The 24612-nt window shown below is 37.1% G+C and overlaps 1 protein-coding gene across 6 annotated transcripts in view; it reads right to left on the bottom strand.

Moving 5' to 3' along the window:
• Window positions 1–24612, bottom strand: part of TRAPPC8 (trafficking protein particle complex subunit 8) — a 120275-nt gene that overhangs the window by 69880 nt on the left and 25783 nt on the right. For 3 of the 6 annotated variants that reach the window (XR_007921809.2, XM_008261178.4, XM_051852046.2), the window contains 8 exons: window positions 24347–24521; window positions 21204–21357; window positions 18645–18738; window positions 17758–18017; window positions 16349–16464; window positions 15151–15301; window positions 7248–7348; window positions 5263–5368 (listed from right to left, as the gene is read on the bottom strand). Coding sequence is in view for 5 of the 6 variants with exons in the window: in XM_008261178.4 (XP_008259400.1) it covers window positions 5263–5368; window positions 7248–7348; window positions 15151–15301; window positions 16349–16464; window positions 17758–18017; window positions 18645–18738; window positions 21204–21357; window positions 24347–24521 (1157 nt within the window). In the remaining variant the exon portion in view is untranslated. The remainder of the gene's footprint in view (window positions 1–5262; window positions 5369–7247; window positions 7349–15150; window positions 15302–16348; window positions 16465–17757; window positions 18018–18644; window positions 18739–21203; window positions 21358–24346; window positions 24522–24612) is intronic. The other 3 variants (XM_002713489.5, XM_070050353.1, XM_017344098.3) reach the window with 3 other exon arrangements.

Here is a 24612-nt window from a genome sequence, read left to right as displayed (position 1 = left end):
ATGCACAGCTGTCATATTTCACTGTGCTTTTATCATCATTAGACCTTATCTCTTATACTAACACCCAAAATGTTAAAAGCAGTATTTTGAGGGGGATAAAATGATTCTGGGAAAAAAACAAAAAAAACAAAAAAAACAAAAAAAACCTGTCATCAGTAGTGCTAGTACAGAAATGAAAGTATTTTACAAAGTAGTGGTTTTATTCAGAAATCAGATGCTTTAAAGGAATGAATTTTACTAAGTGTCAGTTCATACTTATGATAGACAAATCTATTATATATGCTGTCTGAGGAACTAAGAAAATAAAAAATCTAGGGGCTGGTGCTGTGGCATAGTGGGTAAAGCCACCACCTGTAGAACCTGCATCCCATATGGGTGCCAGTTCGAGGCCTGGCTATTCCAATTCCAATCCAGCTCCCTGCTATGGCCTGGAAAAGCAGCAGAAGATAGCCCAAGTCCCTGGGCCTCTGCATCCACGTGGGATAGCTGGAAGAAGCTCCTGGTTCCTGGCATCAGACTGGGCCAGCTCTAGCCGTTGGGGCCATTTGGGGAATGAACCAGCAGATCAAAGAATTTTTTTTATTTATTTTTTATTTTTTTTGACAGGCAGAGTGGATAGCGAGAGAGAGAGAGAGACAGAGAAAGGTCTTCCTTTTGCCGTTGGTTCACCTTCCAATGGCCGCCACGGCTGGAGCACTGCGGCCAGCGCACCGCGCTGATCCGAAGCCAGGAGCCAGGTACTTCTCCTGGTCTCCCATGGGGTGCAGGGCCCAAGCACTTGGGCCATCCTCCACTGCACTCCCTGGCCACAGCAGAGAGCTGGCCTGGAAGATAGGCAACTGGGACAGAATCCAGCGCCCCGACCGGGACTAGAACCCGGTGTGCCGGCACCGTAAGGCGGAGGATTAGCCTAGTGAGCCGTGGCGCCAGCCAGATCGAAGACTTTTCTCTCACTCTGCCTCTGCTTCTACCTCTCTGTAACGCTGTCTTTCAAGGAAATAAATCTTTTTAAAAATAAAACAAAAATAAAAAAATCTGTGACAACATTTCAGCATGAATCGCTATCTGAAAATCTGCCCATAACCAGGCAAAGCAGCAGAGCATGGCCCACGTGAGCTCCTGCACCCTTGTGGGAGATCCAGAAGCAGCTCTTGGTTCCTGGCTTCAGGTAGGTCCAGCTCCAGCCATTGCAGTCATTTGGTGAGTGAACCAGTGGATGGAAGATATCCCTGCCTCTCTTCTCTCTTTCTCTCTCTAACTCTGCCTTTCAAATAAATAAATAAATTTTAAAATAAAATAAAATAAAAATCTGCGATACTGTTTCAGCAAAAACTCTTGCCCACAACCAGGGCAACAACTTAAAGTGAGAATATGTAGTAAGAGAAAAAAATCATCTCAGGTAGAGGCCTTGTTGTGGCTTGAACATGGCTTTCATGTGTTGGAAACTTAATCATCATGGCAACAGTGGGGGGGATTAGTTATCATGAGAAGGGATTTCTTTATAAAGCTAGTTCTACCCTCTAATGTCCTGTCCTGCCTTTCCACCTTCCACAGGGGATAACACACTATGAGGCCTTCACCAGATGCCAGTGCTATGATCTTGGGGTTCCCCAGTCTCCAGAACTGTGAGCCAAATAAATTTCTATTCTTTATAAGTCACCCAGTCTGTCCCATTCCATTGTAGCAACAAAAAATGGACAAAGACAGAACTTAATTACCATTTCCATAAAAACACAGTTGAGAAGGTACCAATTACAGTTACTAAAGTGAATCAAATTTCAAACAAAACCGTTTATCAATTTTAAGACTTTTTCTTTGTATGACTGTGTAGTTAACAGGAAAAGTGTTATCAGTGGATCAATTTCCCACAGGACTAATTGCTCCCACGCTGAAGAAACATATAAAAAATTGCTATCAATATCCCTTAGCACTGATATGTCATCTTTTACACACAATTACAGAAATAAAGCCTTATGAGTTCAAGGTAAGTATTCAACATAAACATAAGACACAAGTAGCACTGTCTTTAGAACCAAATTCAAACGTGCTCCACTATGTGTTAATAAATCTGACATGTCTAATTAAGCCGGGTTTCCTCTGTCATTCTGACAGTCCCACAGTATTAAACAAAATCCACTTGCACATAAATTTGTAGTCTCAAAAATAAAGCCAAAGTACACTTTTTCACCAGGCCTCATAGCTGTCTTTTGCTACAATGGTATTGACAAAAATGTAGGAAACACAATTCATGAATGTCAGAGTATGTAGTTCGGCTCTCTAACCTCAAGACAGTGTACTTTCCATATCATACAGACTTTATAGTTCACAAAATATATACAATAAACAAATTACTGGTTAAGATTTAACATAATTTCACACATGTCTAGCAATCTTTGCTTTCAAGTTATACTAAAAAAAAAAAAAAAAAAAAAAAAAGAATGGTATAGCAAAAAAGACCTTTGAGAAAAACCATTTCTGAGGAAATGCACTACTACCTGACCCAACCCCTCCACTCAAGGCAATAAATGTAGTATATTTTCTAGACTTTCAAGACAAAATAAATCGTCCAGATTTGGGAAATAAGGGTGAAGAAAAAAAAAGAAGAATGACAGAAAACAGTAAGGTTATAATGCCAACAAAAGATATGCTCCAAAATTCACATATGAAGACAGAACGGCAATTAAAGTATTTAAGCAAGAAAAACAAAAAGAAATTTTATTCAAGCTCTTGAGTCATAAATTCTTTTTACATTTCACTTAAAGTTCCCAAATTGAAAAATACAGCAACACACTGAAACCCAAGATCAAATTATTTATTAAGAGAATACAATACACTGAAGAGCCTACACTCAGCTCTACCAAGTAGTTTATATCTAGTATCTGTTCACGTTTATTGGTCAGTACACATGCAACATCAATTATTAAATAAATTTAAAATTTAAAATCACCCATGAACCTAACTAGTTATGTCTTACAGAAATATTTTTAGAAGAATTAATGGCTTAATTCAACAAACATCTGTAGAGTATCTACCATTGGTGAAGTCCAGCATTAGGCACTAAGGAATAAAAAATGTAACAGGCAACACAGTCTCCTGCCCTCAAGGAGCTAACAACTTAAACATAATTTCCAATGTAATATAACAAGTCAGACTTTACCACATTACATGGAAAGCAGAACAGACACACTTAGGATGATGCAGAGTATAAGGAAAGACCATCTGAAAGCCATGATTGATAGCAGGACTAATAAATTTGGTGTCAATTAGATGAATCAAGAGGAAAAAGGTCATAGTTCAGGAGAAAGGCATTGAGGACTTGAACTGTGACAGGAGGAGTTTTTAAAAACAAAGAGAAGTACACTAGCAGGACAGGAGAATATAGGAGCATCTCAAGCAGTCTCTGCCTTGAGCAAATAAAAGCTAGCACAGATAACATAATTAAAGATATCACTTGATATCAAGTAAGAAATTTTCAGCCCACTGATGGTGTTAATTTAAGGGGAGGGGATGAGTGGGGATAGGAGTATGACATAGTAGTTAAGATGCTGTTTCAGATGCCCGTATCCCGAATCAGAGTGCTTGGGTTCAAAATCCCATCATGGTTTCCAAAGCAAGCTTCCTATCTGGGAGGCAGCAGGTGACAGCTTAAGTACTTGGGTCCCCGTCGCCCACATGGGAGACCTGGACTTGAGTTCTGTCTCTTGGCTTCAGTCTCCCACTTCTGGCCATTATGAGTATTTGAGGAGTAAACCAGAAGACAGGAGATTTTTGTCTCTCTACTTTTCAAATCAGTAAATTAAATAAATAAAAATTCAAAATAAATAAAATTCACAATAAAAATTTCAAAATATAAAGAAGCCTTGGAAACATTCAAGTACATAAGCTAAAAGACAGTTGGCTAAACAAATGTAAAGTTCAAAAAGACATCAGGATTAGAGACAGATTTAAAATAAAAATCATGACTATGAACAAAATCTTCCAAATAATGTATAAAGTACAGTAGTGGTTCAAGATTTAAAACTCTAAGGTAATGTAACACTTTAAAACACTTTTTAAAGGGAAAACAAAAGATGTTTTTTTATTTTGTTCCTTTGTTAATGAATATTTATCTTAAAAAACATATCCTGGGCTGGCACCATGGCATAGCAGGTAAAGCCGTTGCCTAAAATCCCGGCATCCCACATGGATGCCGGTTCGATACCTGGCTGCTCCACTTCCGATCCTGCTCTCTGCTATGGCCTGGGAAAGCAGTACAAGATGGCCCAGGTCCTTGGACCCCTGCACCCACGTGGGAGACCCGGAAGAAGCTCCTGGCTCCTGGCTTCAGTTCAGTATAGCTCTGGCAGTTGAGGCCATTTGGGGAGTGAACCAGAGAATGGAAGACTTGTCTCTCTCTCTCTGCCTCTCTGTAACTCAGCCTTTCAAATAAATAAATCTTTAAAAAAAAAAAAATATCCTAGGGAATGGGCTTAGTGACACCTATATATCACATGGGAGTGCCTGGAGACAATCCCCCACTCTAGTTCCTGACTCTAGCTTCCCACCAACGCAGACTCTGAGAGGCAATGGTCATGGATCAAGTAATTGGGTTCCCACCACCCACAAGGGAAACCTGGATAATGTTGACTGAGCCACTGCAGGCATCTGGGGAGTGAACCAGAAGATAGGAGCTTGCTCATCAGCACATGTGCGTGTACTCGCTTTCTCGCTCTCTCTCTCTCTCTCCACACACACACACACACACACATTTTTAACCATAATTATGATGGAATTACTACCATGTTTTACATGCCTATGGTCAATGCAACTCAATAATGTCTTTTGTAAAACCTTCCATAGAGATAATGAAAGGATTATCTTTTCTTCCTTTTGAAATATTCATGATATACTGGTAACTTTTTAAAATGTTCACAAAGTTCATACTAGTTAAAAATCAGATTAAAAATTCTTCAGAGATAACTTTTTATATTAGAAATTATGCTTACGCATATTGTTTTAAATACTGTTTTGCATAGGACAGAATGTTCCTAAGTCATGCCCAATACACATCTATGGTTAATAAAAACAAAACATAGACTTAAAATATGTCAATAACTTCAGCTTATAAAAAGTTATATTTAAAATTAATTCAACAAATAACTCAAATATCCATGTTATAAATTCTCAAAGAGAGTACCCTACAAATTTTGTTTTGTCCATCCTCTCAAAAGAAAGCTAGACTTTTAAATTAATGAACAATGCCAAAGAAAGCAATTTCAGTACCTCACTAGTCAACCGTATTAGGAGAGCTGCAGCTTCTGAGTACTTGCTTTGACTTTTTAAAATTTCAGCACTAAGCAATACGCATCTTTCGGCCAATACCATATTCCTAAATAAAAAAGAAAAATGCAATCAACACTCTAATAGCTTGTCACATCCAAAGTTACCAAATGTTCAGCAACATTCCAAATATAAAATTGAAGTACAAAGAAGTCTATGTCTTTGTTTTCCTCTTACCAAAGATATTAGAAAGAAAATCTTCAAAGGATCTTCAAGGAGTTCTCAAACCCATCTAAGCATTTTACCATTAAATAATGGTAAATAAATAATGGCAGTAAGAATACAATGTGAAGACAAATTTACTGTATAAAAAACTCAAGAATTCAACTAGTATCCTGAATCAGCAGCTAGTTACCATAAAAGCAGCTTTGAAATGATTTGTTTCTCCTTCTTCATTCCAAACTCTGATTATGTATGTTTCATTCTGCTGGCCATTTTTAGGAATGCTGATGCATATTCTTTATGGCAGTACTACCGAGATGTCTCAGTTGGGGATGACATAAGGTCAATCTTGCCTGATTGATTCTTCATGAAATTTTTTTTGTAAAGGTATACAATATTTTTTCCCACGGACTACTACATAAGAAATCTAGAATTATTCATTCTTGAAAAGCAAAAAAAAAAAAAAAAAAAAAAATGAAAACACTCTTACTGTGAAACAAGATCTTTTTGTTGCGAAAAAGTAGCAGCAGTTTTTCTCCTTTTACTTTCTAATTCCTGTATCATAATATAACTTGGTTTTAAAATTACAACCAAAGCTTACTAACTTGTTGAACTCATAGTTAAAGACCATTCAAAGATATTTTAAAAATATAATTTACTACTCTCAAAAACTTCTGTGTTAAGGGTACACATTTGGCCTAGTGGTTTGATACCACCTTCTCCTGACTCTGGGAAATAGCAATGATGGTTCAAATAATTTGATTCCTGCTACCCATGTGGTAGACCTGAATTGAGTTCTTGGCTCAGACTTGGGCCTTGCCCTAGTTCCAGCTGTTACAGGTATTTAGGGAGAGAACCAGCAGATGAGAGGGCTATCTAACTAGTAATTTCAAAGCTACCATAGTTATCTGTCACAAACTTTCTACAAATCATGTTTTTTCTTAAAAGGTTAGCACTCGTGAATATCTAAGACAGGCTTGCTTTTTTTATTAAACGTTTATTAATTTTCATGTATTTGAAAGGCAGAGTGAGAGCAAATGCTCTGGTGCAGCAGATCAAAGCCACGGCCTGCAGAGCCAGCATCCCATACAGATACCAGTTCAAGTCCTGGCTGCTCCACTTCCGATCCAGTTCCCTGATAATGCACCTGGGAAAGCAGCAGAAAATGGCCCAAGTCCCTGTGGCCCTGCACCCACATGGGAGACCCAGCAGAAGTTTCTGGCTCCTGGCTTCAGCTTTGCCCAGCCCCAGCCATTGTGGCCATTTGGGAAGTGAACCAGCAGATGGGAAGATCTGGGAAATGTATCCCGGAAAGCATCAGAAGATAGCCCAAGTCTTTGGACCCCTGCACCCACATAGGAAATACAGAGGAAGCTCCTGGCTCCTGGCTTTGGTCTGGCCCAGGCTTGGCTGTTGCAGCTATCTGGAGAGTGAACCAGCGAATGGAAGACTTCTCTCTGTATCTCTCTCTCTCTCTCTAACTCTGACTTTCAAATAAATAAATCTTTTAAAAAAAAGTTATCTATTAGGCACAGTGGAAATAATGAAGATACAAGTATTCTAGGACATAATCCCCATCTTAAAAGCAGAAACTGATACAATTAAAAAGTGGAGCATGGCATTCCATTAAGGGAAAATACACTTCAACTTGTCTCTGACTACATAAACCTGATTTGAAGGTTAAGGCATGAAGAGTAAAACACTACATGTATTTAGTAACTACATAAAATTTACCTCTAGATGAATAGAATATATTAGTCACCTACTTGCAGATATCTCTGTACGTCTGAATTGCTGTATCCATATAGTGAGCAGGGTATGGCCTGGGTGCTCCTGGTTGAAGAAAAGCTGACACTGCTGCCATTTCCTAAAGGAAGAAACATAACGTATACTAATCCAAAAGGAAAAACAGTCTTTGGCATTCTGCAAACCTAAAAATTAGAATTAAGTTTACTAGAGTTTTTTTACTGTATTCACATATAAAATACTTAGAGCCTAATGCAAACTCAAAAAAAAAATAATAACAGGTGTGTCTGTGCTTATTTTCTTAAAATTTTTAGTCAAATTCCAAAGATTTAAATTCAGTATTTAAATGAAATTTCCGAAACTTAGTAAGTGGGCTTGTATATATACTACCAAGCAAGTGTAGCATGAGATTTCTGCTCTACCACTTCACTATTTTTCCCTAGCATATAGGAGAGGAGAATAGACTGATAAGAGAGCAAACTAAAGTCTACCTTGGGAATAGTTAGTTAGCCTTGGTTAAGACACCTGCACCCCACACTGGAGTGTCTGGATTTGATTCCCCTGCTCTGTCTCCTAACTCCAGCTTTCTGCTAATGCAGATCCTGGGAAGCAGAGTGATGGCTGAATTAATTTGGTTTCTGCCATTCGTGTTGGAGACCTGGATTATATTCTAACTCCCAGCTTTAGCCCCAGCACAATCTACAGCATTGTGGGTATTTGGGGAGTGAAGCCTCAGATGAGAGGTGTTTTTCTGTATCTATCTGTGTTTCTCTGCTTCCTAAATAAATTTTAAAAGTACATCTCTTGGGGCTGGCACTGTGGTATAGCAGGTGAAGTCGACGCCTGCAACACCAGCATCCCATATGGACACCAGTTCATGTCCCAGATGCTCCACTTCAAATCCAACTCCCTGATAATGGTCTGGAAAAAGCAGCAAAAGATGACCTGGAAAAAGTGTTTGGACTGGACCAAGTGGGATTTACCCCTGGTATGCAGGGATGGTTCAACATTCACAAATCAATCAATGTGCTAGATCACATTAACAAACTGAAGAACAAAAACCCTATGATTATCTCAACAGATGCAGAGAAAGCATTTGACAAAATATAACACCCTTTCATGATGAAAACTCTAAGCAAATTGGGTATAGAAGGAACATTACTCAACATAATCAAGGCAATTTATGAAAAATTCATGGCCAGCATCATAGTGAATGGAGAAAAGTTTGAAGCATTCTCACTGAGATCTGGAACGAGACAAGAATACCCACTCTTACCACTGCTATTCAATATAGTCCTAGAAATATTAGCCTGAGCCATTACACAAGAATAAGAAAATAAAGGGATTCAAATCCAGAAAGAGGAAGTCAAATTATCCCTATTTGCAGATGACATGATTCTATATATAGGAGAGCTAAAAGACTCCACCAAGAGACTAATGGAACTCATAGAAGAGTTTGCTAAAGTAGCAGGATATAAAGTCAATACACAAAAATCAACAGCCTTTGTATATACAGACAATGCCACGGCTGAGACTGAACTTCTAAGATCAATCCCACTCATAATAGCTCCAAAAAAAAAAAATCTCTATGATGAGAATTATAAAACATTAAAGAAATAAGAAGATATAAAGAAATGGAAGAATTTTCCATGTCCATGGATTGGACATCAAAATGTCCATTCTCCTGAAAGAAATTTACAGATTCAATGCGACACCAATCAAAATACCAAAGACATTCTTTTCAAATCTAGAAAAAATGATGCTGAAATTCATATGGAGGTACAGGAGACCTCAAATAGCTAAAGTAACCTTATACAACAAAAACAAAGCCAGAGGTATCACAATACCAGATTTCAAGACATACTACAAGGCAGTTATAATCAAAACAGCCTGGTACTGGTACAGAAACAAATGGATAGACCAATAGAATAGAATCGCCAGAAATTAATCCAAGCATCTACAACCAACTTATATTTGACCAAGAAGCTAAAACCAATCCCTGGAGCAAGGACAGTCTCTTCAACAAATGGTGCTGGGAAAACTGGATCTCCACATGCATAAGTATGAAGCAAGACCCCTTCCTTACGTCTTACATAAAAATCCACTCAAAATGGATTGAAAATCTAAATCTATGACACGACACCATCAAATTATTAAGAGAACATAGGCGAAACCCTATAAGACACTGGCACAGGCAAAGAGTTCTTGGAAAAGACCCCAAAGGACAAGGCAGTCAAAGCCAAAATTAATAAATGGGATTACATCAAACTGAGAAGTTTCTGCACTGCAACTCAGGAAAGTGAAGAGGCAACCGACAGATTAGGAGAAATTATTTGCAAACTAGGCAATAAAGGATATCACTCATGTCTGTCCCTTTCTCTCTGAAATTCTTTCAAATAAATACATCTTTAAAAAAATTCTTTCCAATTTTGGCATCAAAAATATGAAAACAGTACACAACAGGTTGTACTATAAATATATTCTGCTAATTACACTCTAGTTTATATCCTATATCATATAAAAAGTACAGTGATTATTTCTAGACCTATTATTACTAACAAAATTTACTTCATTTTTTAAAAAATCATTCTGTTGTCAATGCCCAGGAGTTTAGTTAATGTTTCAAATAAAATAAAACACTGTCAAAGAAATTAGAAATGAAAGTTAAAATGCAGGTTTGATTTCTCTTAGTAAAATACCTTACTACATTCATCCTTTGCTCTTAAATAATCTAAATATTAATAAAAACTCACCTAGAAATAAACTGGAAACTTTCATAAACTGGAGGGGGGAGCACTAATAACACACATTTAGGAGCAATCAATTTATTTCTTTGTAACATTTTCTAAACCAGCAAAAAAAGCAAAAAATTTAAATTTTCTGAAAACTTGCTTATGATTAAAATCTTTAACTTGACAGATTTAAGTTCCATGACAAGAACTATACCTGTCCTTAGCAGTGTCTGCTCCAAAATTTACTGACTGAAAAAAAAATACATTAAAATCCATGTGATAAGTCTACAGCTCTGAAACATTTTTTAAAACTAGTTCATATTTTAAAAGAAACTAGTTTATCTTTTAACCACTAAACATAACAGTTCTAAACTGCACAAAAATATTTACTGTCTATTAAATATATGGTTGTATATTGTATTGTATATACAAAAATATATGAACTATATATACTGCACATATGTACACCATAAAAATGTACTAATAAGAGATTCTGTAGGAAAAATATGGGCCAAATTTTAAGTGACTTTTCAATTTAATTCCACAGTAAATATGAAATCAATATTACACCCAAAAAAAACCTAGCATAATTGCTACAGATACAAGTGACAACATTATAATGATCACCTCAAGTTACTGCCTTTTTTTTTTTTTTTTTTTTTTACTTTTTAAAGATTTATTTATTTATTTGAAAGGCAGAGTTTTGGGGAGGAAGGGTACACAGAAAGAGATCTTCCATCCACTGGTTCACTCCCCAAATGGCCACAGCTGGGCTGATCCAAAACCAGGAGCTTCTTCCGGGTATCTCATGTGGGTACAGGAGCCCAGGGACTTGGGCCATCTTCCACTGCTTTCTCAGGTGCATTACCAGGGAGCCAAATTGGAAGTGGAACAGCCAGGACTCAAACCAGCACCCATATACACCCACCATACCTCAGCACCAGCCCCACTGTATCATCTTTGAAAATCAGGCATTATATTATTATATTATATATTATATTATTTCTTATATTCTACAATAATGGATTGATACATTTTCAAGATTTTCATTAAAAATTAGAGAAAGCTATATACCGTTCCGTTAATTATGATAGATTAAACTGCAAAAAATATCTGCTCAAGAATTTATTTATTTTTTTTTTTTTACAGGCAGAGTGGACAGTGAGAGAGAGAGAGACAGAGAGAAAGGTCTTCCTTTGCCGTTGATTCACCCTCCAATGGCCGCTGTGGCTGGCGCGCCGCGCTGATCCCATGGCAGGAGCCAGGTACTTATCCTGGTCTCCCATGGGGTGCAGGGCCCAAGCACTTGGGCCATCCTCCACTGCACTCCCTGGCCACAGCAGAGAGCTGGCCTGGAAGAGGGGCAACCGGGACAGAATCCGGAGCCCCGACCGGGACTAGAACCCGGTGTGCCGGCGGCACAAGGCAGAGGATTAGCCTAGTGAGCCGCGGCGCCAGCCTACTCAAGAATTTCTACTACTGATTTTGCTATATTTTGCATATGTGACTACCATAACTCATTATCTTCTACAATTTTCATCTAAAAAGAACATGTAACATATTCTACTGCAACACAATTTTACTTTACTGATTAGCTAATACGTAAATGGCAAATAAATGATATTAGTATTAATGAAATTTGTATTCATTGATTCATTCATACACAATTTTTCTTAGGCAAGAGGTTCAAATAAAGTAATATAAGGGGCAGGTGTTTGGTAGAGCAATTAAGTCACCACATGGGACACCTATATCCCATATAGGAGTTCCTGATTCAATTCCTAGCTATTCTATTCCCAATACACTTTCCTGCTGATGTACAAACTAGGAGAGATAAGATGATAGCTCAAGTACTTGGGTTCTTGCCACTGAGATCTAGATTGCATGCTGTGCTTCTGGCTTTCGTCTGGCCCAGCCCTGGGCCAAATGTTGTAGGCATTTGGGGAGTGAACCCGAGGATGGAAGATGGCCCTCCATCCACCCATTTCTCTTTCAAATAAAATTTTTAAAAAAATTTTTAAATTGATTATCATAGAATTATAACCTTCAGCAGGAAAAGGAATGCCCTAAAATTGGCAGAAATACAGGCAAGACAAGGGCTGACAATGGGCCATAGTAGGTAAAGCCGCTGCCTGTGGTGCCAGCATCCCACATGGGCACCAGTTCAAGTCCTGGTTGCTCCACTTCTGTTCCAGTTCCCTGCAAATGTATTAGCAAGAAGCTGCAGTCAGGAGCTGGAGCAAGGTATCAAACCTATGTACCTCCAGTATGGGGCAAAGATGTCTTAACTACTAGGCTAAAGACTCACACTGGTAAAGAGGTTTTTATTTGCATGTGAAGAGGCACAGAATTTACTGTGTATTCATGGTCTTATGAATATATGGTTTTCCACTGGGAAAGCAGCAGAAGATGGCCCAAGTCCTTGAGTCCCTGTACCCTCATGGGAGATTTGGAAGAAGCTGCTGGCTCCTGGCTTTGGATCAGCCCCGCTTCGTATATTTGGGGAGTGAACAAGTGGATGGAAGATCTCTTTCTCTCCCTCTCTCAATGTCTCTAACTCTGCCTTTCAAATAAATTAATTAATTTTAAAAAAAAGATATACTGGAAGGATCCTTTCAGTATCATTTAAAGAAAACAAAAATTGAATGCCTATACTTTGTTCCACACATACACATCCTCTCCAGAGAAGTACATCCCAGCCTTGCATAGCTGTGGACTCCAGGCAGGCTACACTTTCTTCCATGCTCAACTTCATGACAGCTCCACCAGAAGATGCTTTCTCTATCCACACCTCCAGCCAAGATTTATTTACAAAATGGTTTCATGAATTTTAATATTCTCTGAGATAACCTTCAATCATGCTAAGCCACCTGTCTAGTTTATATAGCACATCTGGATAGCATTTAATGTTTTTGTTTGTTCTCTGGTTATACAGATCAGTAAGTTTCAAGAGGACCGTCTGTCCCTATTCTATTTTTCTCAGAGACCTATTATTCTTAAGGCAGCTTCTAAAGGCTATAATGCTTATCGGGTGCACATATATCATTATAGCAAATACACCTTTATTTTCCAGAGCTAAACAATTTTCTGTGATACAATGGTTACCTCTACTTAAACAGTTTAAAATGTGGTATATATATTAGATAGAATTTAAGAATGAAAAAGCTTTCAGTACCAAAAAATCTTAGAATTCTTATCATACTTTTTAAAGATTTATTTTATTTATTTGAAAGACAGAGTTATAGAGAGAGGTAGAGACAGTGAGAGAGGTCCTCCATCTGCTGGTTCACTCCCCAGATGGCCACAACGGCCAGAGCTGCACCCATCCGAAGGCAGGAGTCAGGAGCTTCTTCTGGGTCTCATAGAAGGGTGCAGAGGCTCAAGGACTTGGGCCACCTTCCACTGCTATCCCAGGCCATAGCAGAGAACTGGATCGGAAGAGGAGTAGCCAGGACTAGAACCGGCACCGATATGGGATGCTGGCGCTTCAGGCCAGGGCTTTAACCCACTGTACTACAGCGCCAGCCCCCATGCATACTATTTTAAAAATACTATTCACTGTCAACTTTTTGAACACCCTTGTATACATGTATTTCAAAATTTTTGCACTAAATACTTCTTTCAAATCTAATTTCCATAAACTTTTTGAAGTAATTTCATATATACAATATTAAAATGCAAAACAGATGCCAATTATCATTGTCTACATAATTAGCAGTGAATGGAGATATTTAGAGCTCTTATACACTTTTGTCTTCATACTTTTATTGATAAGCTTATACACTTTTGAAAAGATTAAACAGTGTCAGTTCTACTCTTCTCTATAACACACACAGATTACATTTATATCTCTGACAACTTTTTAAAACACTGAAAGGCTATTAAGGCCACAAGTATATAAAAAACTCTTCTAAAACACCTGGGATTGTATATCAATTACAAAAACTAACATAATCAATGCTTACTATTAGCTATTTTATATATATTTTTTTTTCAGACTTTAAATGGCTGATACTTCATCTACTTCTATGCCAATAAGACTCAAATTCTACCACTGAGAAAACTGAAGCTTGGATATATTCAATAATTTGCCTAAGATGACAGTCTGTGTTACATGACATGTTCTCAACTTTCATATCGTCTTACATCAAACAACTGAAAAACATTTTCAAGGTTTAAAAGCACCTTACATTTTTTTTAAAGTACCTTTATACTGTGAAATAAAAATGAAATTCAGGGGCTGGCGCTGTGGCATAGTGAGTAAAGCTGCCGTCTCCAGTGCCGGCATCCCATATGGGCACCAGTTCAAGTTCCGGCTGCTCCACTTTTGATCCAGCTCTCCGCTATGGCCTGGGAATGCAGCAGAAGATGACCCAAGTCCCTGGGCCCCTGCACCTGTGTGGGAGACCCGGAAGAAGCTCCTGGCTCCTGGCTTTGTATCAGCACAGCTCCAGCCAATGTGGCCAATTGGAGAGTGAACCACAGATGGAAGACCTCTCTCTCTCTAACTGGGGAATGAACCACAGATGGAAGACCTCTCTCTCTCTCCTCTCTCTCTCTCGCGCGCGCTCCTTCTCTCTCTGCCTCTCCTTCTCTCTCTCTGGAACACTTTCAAATAAAATAAATCCTTAATAAAAGGAAATTCAAACTGAATTTTGAAAGTGATGCAAAAATTAGAAGGTACGAACCAAAACTAAGAAATCAACTTTCACAGAGCCGACATTTAGTGCAGTTGATAAGATGCAGTTGGGACACCTGCATCCCGTATCAGAGTGACTGGGTTCAAGTCTGGTCTCCACTCCCAATTCCAGCTTCCTGCTAATGTACCTCCTGGAATGCAATGGTAATGACTCAAGTAATTGGGTCCCTGCCATCAACACAGGAGACCTGAATTGAGTTTCCAGCTCTCAGGCATGTGGGAAGTGAACCAACAGATGGGTACTCTCTCTCTCTCTGTTTCTCTTTCTGTATCTCTGCATCTCAAATAAATAATTTTCAAAAACTTAGCCTCATATATGATTATCTTCAAACACACTAGTTGAAGTTAGCACAAATGAATCCAAAAATCTGGAAGACATTGTATGCTCCTTGAGTATAATTCCATTCTAGGGATGCTGTTTGCCTGTAGGAGAAATTTCTAAACTATATACAGTAGCAAAAATAAGGAATTATAATACCACAGAATACCAACCAAGGCACCAGCTGCATAAAGCATTGCTTGGTCATTAAGAAAATCCTTCTTTGCAGTATGATAGCAACTGTAAGCCAAATCATAATGTTGCACCAAAAAACATAAGTCAGCCATCTTCCTGATTTGAAGCTCTGGTGCTTCTGGTGGATACCTGAAAACACAAAATAATTAATAAGACAATTTACTGAGGCCAGCATTGTGGCGGGTTAAGCTGCTGCCTGAGATGCTGGCATCCCATATCAAATGCTGGTTCAAGTCTCAGCTGCTCCACTTCCAATCCAGCTCTCTGCTAATGTGCTTAGGAAAACAGTGGAAGATGGCCCAAGTACTTGGGCCCCTGCCACCCACATGGGAGACCCAGATGGATTCCCAGGTTCCTGACTTCTGCAACCATCTGTGGAGTGACCCAGCAGATGGAAGATTTTTCCTTCAATTTCTTCCTCTCTGTCACTCTTTCAAATAATAAAAATAAAGCTTAAAAAGAAATGCATAGTTCATGACTTCCCACAGCACTAAATATAAAATACATAATAAGCTGCTCAACTGTCCAGAAAGTGATGACAACTAATTCTGTTTTATAAGAATTCTAAATCCAAGAGGGTCATTTTTCAAAATTATTTGAACAGAAAAGTTATTGTATGTATTTATTTGTTTAATCTATCACCCTGGGAACTTCTTAACAGAAGGCAAGCATTCTCTCTATGGTAAATTATGAAGCAAATGGTTAATTCCAAGTGATATATTTTCATATTCAAACAGGAAAAACAATTAAAATCTAAAGTCAATTATTTTCCTTTTCCTTAAAGTAGGATTTTGTATGAAACAAAACCTGTTAAATATATACAGTCTTAGAATCATTAGAGCCCAATATTTTACATACAGAAGAGTTATTAATGAATATCTAATCTAACTGCATCTTTTCTACAAATAGGGAAACTGAAAAGTGACTTTCCCAGTTATCTTGTTTATTTTTAGATGTCCAATTACCAGTTTTTAATAACTAATAATATATTATTTTAAAATATTAATGAGTAATTTACTTATAGACACTGTTCCTATCTATTTGAGTTTTGACCATGAAACTAAGAAAGTAAAAAGAGAATTATTTTTTGCAGGACATCACATAGATGTCAGACAGACATACAGATGTTTAGACAGACAGAATTAAACACAGGAAAAATAAAAATATTTTACTCACAGCAATCCAGACGTGTTTTTCAGCTCATTGATGCTCTTTTCTGGAACTTTATTGCCACTAAACCATTTTTTAGTTGCAGAAAAGAGAGATCGACTCAAACCTTTTCTTGATATTAGCTAAGAAAAAGATTAAATACATTGACAAAGATGAAAAACTTTTCTTTTATATAAAAAATTTTATGTTACCATAAAGCTTTAATAATGAGGAAATATTCAATTTAATTACACAGACTAAAGAAAACTATTTAATATGCTGGAAAAATCCTAGTGAAAATAAGTAAGTTGCTTTTGGGGTTGAACAAAGTTTCATTATTGATAGTAATTGCAGGCGGGCGCCGCGGCTCACTAGGCTAATCCTCCCCCTTGCGGTGCCGGCACACCGTGTTCTAGTCCCAGTCGGGGCGCCGGATTCTGTCCCAGTTGCCCCTCTTCCAGGCCAGCTCTCTGCTGTGGCCAGGGAGTGCAGTGGAGGATGGCCCAATTGCTTGGGCCCTGCAACCCATGGGAGACCAGGATAAGTACCTGGCTCCTGCCATTGGATCAGTGCGGTGCGCCGGCCACAGCGTGCCAGCCATGGCGGCCACTGGAGGGTGAACCAACGGCATAGGAAGACCCTTCTCTCTGTCTCTCTCTCTCTCACTGTCCACTCTGCCTGTCAGAAAAAAAAAAATAGTAATTGCAGTTAAGTCCTGATACTGATCTAAAAAATAAAAAAACTGCAAATATTTTAAGTAATTTATACTACCACGTCCTTTACTTTTAAAAAATTTTTGAGAGGCATATTGAGAGATGAACAGAGAGACTGAGAGCTCCTATCTTTTGGTCAGCTCCCCAAATGCCCAAAATGTCTTGGCTGACTGAAAGCCAAGAACTCAATTCAGGTCTCCCAAGTGGGTGACAGAACTGCAGTTACCCAAGCCATCACCTCCATCACTGCTGCCTTCCAGAGGCTCCTTTGGCAGGAACCTAGAGTCAAGAGCCACAGCTGGGAACTGATAAGGAACCTGGGCATCTTAACAGGTACCTTAGCCATAAAGCTAAACACCCCCTAAACAACTCCATTCTTAATCTAGTATTTACTTAAATTTTAAAAATAATGATCCAAGAGCAAGAATTTGGCCTAGTAAGATAGCCACATCTCATTACCACAATACCTGCCTTCAGCTCCCAATTCTGGTTTTATAAAGACCCTGGGAGGTAATGATAATGACTCAAGTGGTTGGGTTCCTACCACCTCCATGAAAGATCTGGATTGAGTTCCCAGCTCCCAGGTTGGTCCTGTTGGGGCCATCTGGAGAGTAGACCAAGAAATGGGAACTCTTTTTTTGACTCTCTCCCTCCCTCTCTGCCTCTCAAATAAATAATAAAAAGTGAATAATAGTGATGATGATCCAAAAACTTAATTGTTACCTGATCATTTAATTGCCGAATTGTTTTCTCTATATGTGGTAAAAGGCCTCGAAATGTGAACTCTTGTATAAACTGTCGAATTCTATCATGATCAGTAAGTGTCAAACATGCACCATGAATTATTCCAGTATTTGCTTTCTTTGTTTCATGTAATGATGAAGCAGATTTTACATGATCTGGACCATCAATGATGTTAGAAGGGTCACTGGATGGGTCCAACTGAAGTGGGTGAGCTCTAAAGTTATTTGGTAAGCCATCTACTGAAAAACAGATCTTCCTTTTAATTTTTAGAATACAACAGAAAATTGTGATACTACCACCACACTGCTAAAGAAAAAAAGTTGGAATCCTTTATTTTTCTTAAAAGCTTAGAAATCTAAGACACAATAACATCAACATTTTCCCCTACAAATTTATAGTGCTTGAGTTAATACTTATTACAGGTAACAGAAATGTTTAAATTTATGTAATCAGAAAATGAATAAAAGTAGTTTTTAAATAAATTACTTTTAAATAGAACAACTAAGCCATAAGTAAATTTATAACCAAAAAATTCAGGTATCATTAACAAAACTATAATTTAAAATACAGAAGCAAAGTTCTGAAAATCATGCAAACTTGAGAAATAATGAATGCTATGTATTACAACCTCCTTTGCTTTCTAGTTTTTTTTAAAAAGAAACTTGATACATTAGTCTTAGAAAAAACTTAAATACCAAAATAATCAAATTCAAATGACTCAATAAAATCTTCAGAAGAAAAGCTAACCTTCCCTTTACGTTTCTGTTATGAAAATCACCCACATCTTTTATCTAAAAAGGTTAGCATGCTTTGACAACAGTGTATATCTTCCATCAAAAGAGAACTTAGAGAAAATATATCAAGACCTTTGACTTCGTTATCTAATCCATCCAATGACAGCAAGTTACTATCAGAATTCTTATGTGAAGTTACAGTATAAGGGCCATCTTCATATGATTCCTATCAAAATAAAATAAAAAAGCATTAGCAATATTTAGCCATATTTAAAATACCACCAAATATCTCAACAACCATGGTTACTCTTCTAATTGTTAGCCTCCTTTATTGGCTATAACAAAACTCTTCGAGTCCTTCAAATTCTTAATTACTTCCATGTTATTCTCTCACTCCAATTCATATCTACTATATTCTCAAATTCCCTTCCATATTCACTCTTCTACCCTTGTTCTCCTGAACTCAAAATATCTCACTTTACCTGTTTACACACACACACACACACACACACATATACACACACACACATATCATATATAAGCACAGGTATTCAATAGAAATATACATTTCCTATGAATCTTACACAAGAAATAACGACAAGAAATATAAAATACTAGAGTCAAGCAGGGGAAGAAAAAGGAACTGGCTATGGAATCTCCAGGGTCATGGACACAGTGCTAACAGGTCAAATTCTGAATATATGAAGTGTTTTGGAAAAATGCTCAATGTGTAATTTATACAATGTAGTTTATTCACATAAAAGCATCAGTTTCTTAGTCAGCAAAGAATATTTAAACTAAAAATACTCAGACAATTCCGTGAGACCAGTAAATAAGAATGTTATCTGAGTGCCACATTCTAAAAGATATAAAACTAGGTATATTTAGTCTGAAAAATATAAAAGAGAACACGAGAGCTATTTTTTTATATTTTTGAAAATTGTCCTAATGAAAAACTGATATTGATCCCTGCCAAAGATCAATGAGTAAAAGCAAAAGAAGAAAATTAATGGTTGTTCTTCAAGCTGTTCAGACACAGAATGGGTCACTTAAAGAGAAAGTGAGTGCCATCAGTAGATGAGGTAGTCATTCATAGCTTTAAAGGAAACTAAAGCATTAGGGGTTAGATTTAATAACCTTTAAACTACCCTCCAATCCTGGGCATCTAGGATTCTATTATAAAATTTCCAATAACTGTGTCTTTTGTTAAAGGTTCTTGAACTAAGGGGCCAGCATTGTGGCACAGCTGCTTAAGCTGCCACTTGCAATGCATCCTATATTGGAGTGCTGGTTCAAGTTCCAGCTGTTCTGCTTCCAATCTAGTTTTCTGCTAATGCACCTAGGAAAGCAGGAGATGGCCCAAGTGCTTGGGCCCCTGTCACCTGTGCGGGAGACCAAGATGGAATTCTTGGCTCCCAGTTTTGTCGTCCTGGCTCAGCCCTGGCTTTTGTGGGCATTTAGGGAATAAACCAGCAGACAGAAAAAATTCTCTCTCTCTCTCTCTCTCTCTCTCTCTCTCTCTCTCCCTTCTTCCCTCCCTCTATCTCCCAGTCACTCTGACTTTCAAATGAGTACATAAATAAATATTTTCTGGAAAAAAAAAAAAGTTCTCAAACTGGGTCATTTGATTTACATTCCCCCTCACACCTACAGATGGCTAGACTAAATTGAATTTTAGTACTGAATGGACCTGTAAGACCATTAAAAAAAAAAAGCTCTTTCACATCCAACTGATTCTTTTTTCCTCAGACTTTTCCCTAACATAATCTTAAATAAAGTCAACAATCATCTCAATGTTAAAGTGATTATTAGGATAACACTACATCTAGATTAAAAATTCTACAGTAATAAGACAAATAAACAATTATTTATATTATAAAGTTCAAAATTCACATAAACTTTATTATAATTGATATTTTAAAATATCACATAAAAAACACATAATTCAGTTTAGTTGCCCAAAATCTAATTTCCATTTATTTGAAAATCCTCCTTCTAAACAAAACAGTCAACTCTTGATTATCTGACCTAAGCATAGAAACTTGGCATTTGACTACTACCAAGTATCATATAACTGTATCATAAATGACAGAATGTGAAATATTATATATCCACCCATTTCAGCCAACAAACAACAATTAACATTAGTCCAGAGTTCTAGATTAAAAAAGGAAGAAATAAAACTTCCTGGAAATTAAGAAGGAAAGGAAATCAAAAGAAAGGGAAAAAAGCCCACCCACCTAAAAAGTATGAGCTCCAAAAGGTGGCCATAAGAACAGCATGTTGAAATGTAGGAAGGCAACCCCAGAGCATGTGGATAATAAAGAATTGACTGTAAGCATTCATAATGAATTAAATGGACAAGTCAAAAATGCTATTCTCTACATGTCTAGCCAATCTAATTCGAACCTTAATGTGTAATTCACTTTTCATCTTTTAAGAAATAATTAAATATTGTATACCTAAAAACAGTAAACATAAGGGATCACTGCAGCTGGTTTAAAAACAGCTTTTGAACCACTGATTTTAGAGATCATAGCTGATGACTCAAACTAGCCAGGATCTACAAGACAAATATTACTGACTGTAATACTTAAACTAAGACATCAAAAATTCTACAGTGGCACTATTACATCAGAAAACTCAAATACAGATTTTGTGGCTGCTTTCATTGTTGTTTTTTACATATACCTGGTTTTGAATACTATTTTTCTGCAGATACTGACTCCAAGGATCTGGTATCTGTTCATCTGATGCTTGATTAGATGTTCGAGAGTTAATTTTAAGTAAATAGCAACCCTGAGTTCCGTACTTCTGTTTCATGTCTTCATAAATTGATTCAGCTCTTTAAAAAAACAAAAGAAAAGAAGTTTGTAGTAAACAGGGAGCTGACCTTAGGCAATAATAAATCTTAAAATAAAATACAAAGTGGGGGCCGGCGCTGTGGTGTAACAGGTAAAGCCGCTCCCTGCAGTGCCAGCATCCCAAATGGGCGCCAGCTTCAGTCTCAGCTGCTCCACTTTCGATCCAGCTCTCTGCTATGGCCTGGGAAAGCAGTAGAAGATGGGCCAAGTCCTTGGGCCCCTGCACCCACGTGGGAAACCTGGAAAAAAGCTCTTGGCTTCGGATCAGCGCAGCTCTGGCTGTTGTGGCCATCTGGGAAGCAAACAAACAGATGGAAGACCTCTCTCTCCTCTGCTTCTCTGTAACTCTGCCTTTCAAATAAATAATAATAAATAAATCATTTTAAAAAATACAAAAATAATCCTCAAGAGAGAAAAGACTAAACTACAGAATAATAATTCAAAAATCAAAACAAAAACTGTGATCCTAATTGAAATTTAGCCAGCTTCGTTATCACCTTAAAGTATAGTTTCCAGGGGTTGGCGCTGTGGCATAGAAAGTTAAGCCTGTCTACAGTGTTGGCATCCCACACAGGAGCCAGTTTGAGTCTCAGCTGCTCCATTTCCAATCCAGTTGGCAAGTACTTAGGCCCCTGCATCTACATGGAAGACCTGAAGGAAGCTCCTAGCTCCTGGCTCCTGGCTTCTGCCTGGGGAGTGAACCAGTGGATGAAAGATATTTCTCTTTCTCTCTCTCTCCCTCTCTCTCTCTCTCTCTCTCCTTCTATTTCTGCCTTTCAAATGAATAAACAAAACATATTTTTAAAAAAGGTACAGTTATCAAATTATATTCCAAGGAATATAAAATTCTACAAGATATTCCTATAGGTTATTCAAAAAGAAAAGTTCTGGCAATCAAGCTAGTTCAGAGGAATCACAGAAAACAAAACCAGTTTCTTTATAGCAGACCATCTCAAGCCTCCCACTTGCTAATTGTGCACCATGAATTTCCAAAAAGTAGCTTCAAATTTATAAATCAGGAACCCTGTATCTCTCAACTATGGGAACTAGTCCTTCAGGAAATATGACTTTGGGAGATTCTAGCTTGGAGAATATTTATCAATAAATATAACTGCTAAAACAAGTAAGTACAGCTTCAAAAAACTTACAAAATAGGACACAATTCAAAGAAAGAAAAGGAGAGAATAAGTGAGCAAAAATAGCTTAAGTATTCATAACATAAAATCTACTTTTATTTAACTTGCAAAATTTATAGTAGATGGATCCATGAGCTGCATCTTAGGTGCAACAAAAAAATTCTCACTGCCATATTTAAAGGTAAATGAATTTGCTGGTTGGTGGGAGATAATTCAAATGAAAAGATATCCTACCAACCATCAAAAATGAAATTTTGAATCATAGAGGTAACCTAGTTTAAATGGGTATTTACCAGTCAATCAGTCACCAGGTCTAAAAACAAAACAAAAACATAGGAAGTCTTAAAGCATATTCAAATGCAAATGCTAACACTATACAAGTAATATGCCCATCAAACAAGTAAATAATACTATACACTATAAAATTAAGGTTGGGTAAGTAAAAGAGTTTAAAAATTTTATATAAAGATAAAATCATACATGTGTATAGATACACACACTCTGGAACATTAAGCCAAATTCCTGCTTGTTTTACCAATGATACTGCTAAACTTAAAAACCACTAATATAAGACCTGAATTATCACCTAAATATCCCTGTTACAACAATTCAATGCAAGATATATGTCATACTCAACTGTAGAAACTAATTTTAAAAGCCAATTCAAATTATTTCTGTTTATATAATATACTTTATCTAACAGGTTACAGATATTTCAAGAAATCCTACAGATTAATCCTCAGAGTAACTCTTAGGTTCTGTAGAGAAAAATTTATTAAAAAGATAATTTGTACACAGAATAAGGGTAAAGAATTATTTCTAAATTACACATTCTAAATGACACTGTGATATCAAAATAATAGTTTGAAACAAAAGATTTGATCTACAGGGCCGGTGCTATGGCAGAGCGGGTAGAGCTGCTGCTTACAGTGTTGGCATCCCATATGGGCACCAGTTCAAGTCCTGACTGCTCCATTTCCAATCCAACTCTGCTATGGCCTGAGAATGCAGTGGAAGATGGCCCAAGTCCTTGGACCCCTACACCTGCGTGGGAAATCCAGAAGAAGCTCTTGGTTCCTGGCTTCAGATCAGTACAGCTCCAGCCATTGCAGCCACTTGGGGAGTGAACCTACGGATGAAAGACCTCTCTCTCTCTCTCTCTCTCTCTCTTTCTCTCCCCCTCTCCCTCTCTGTGTAACTCTTTCAAATAAATAAATCTTTAAAATACAAAGATTTGATCTACACCTGAATCAAAAGCCACAATAAACTCTAAAGCCATGAAAGGAAAATTGTTTTTAATGTTCACCTTATTTTTCAACATTTTTTAAGAAACTTATTCATAAATATGAAGGTAAAAGAATTATAGCAAGTCACAAATGACAAACATTAAAGGGAAGAAGGAAATATTTGGATTTTTTGAGACTGAAAAACATCAAGAGTAAAAATATAAAGTGGCAAGAGACCAGACAGTAAAAATTGCCTATAAGCAACAATCATGCACTGAATATTAAAGGAAAACAGGAAAAAAAATGAGAACTACTTTTATATAAAGAAATAACAGCACAGACAGACAGATGTAAAATTGTCAAATGCTTTTATACAAAGACTGTATACAGCTATATACTAAAAACAAAATTTGGGTAAGCATTTGAAATCTAACATAAAATGACTTTGTTGAATGTAACTCCAGAATAATCGACAAGGCTAAATGCTTTACTGATAGATTCTTATAATAATTTTTTATATTCTTGGATTAAAAAATACATATAAATGTCCAAATTAATATTAAGTCAGTTTATAGGAAAAAAATGAAAATTAAAAAACCAAGACTTACCTCTGTTCATCTCCTGAACTGACATCATGTAAAAGTACGTAATATTTAAGTGTATTTGGTATAAACCATTTAGGGTAGGAATAATCATTATTGTGCTGAATTCGATGCTGTTCTTGTGACAACTTTGAAAACTGTTCCATAGGTTCAGCATCACTAGATGAAGCCACCAACATACCTTGTAAACCATGTTGTTAAGGTAATTATCACTTATCACTCATGGATAAATACTATGCTATTAGGATAAACTTTCAAGAGATTTACTCAGC

This window comes from Oryctolagus cuniculus, chromosome 10 (assembly GCF_964237555.1).
Source record: "Oryctolagus cuniculus chromosome 10, mOryCun1.1, whole genome shotgun sequence".
NCBI classification, from domain to species: Eukaryota; Metazoa; Chordata; class Mammalia; order Lagomorpha; family Leporidae; genus Oryctolagus; species Oryctolagus cuniculus.
Note: the sequence above shows the minus strand (reverse complement) of the source record. Positions and strands in the feature narration are given on the sequence as shown.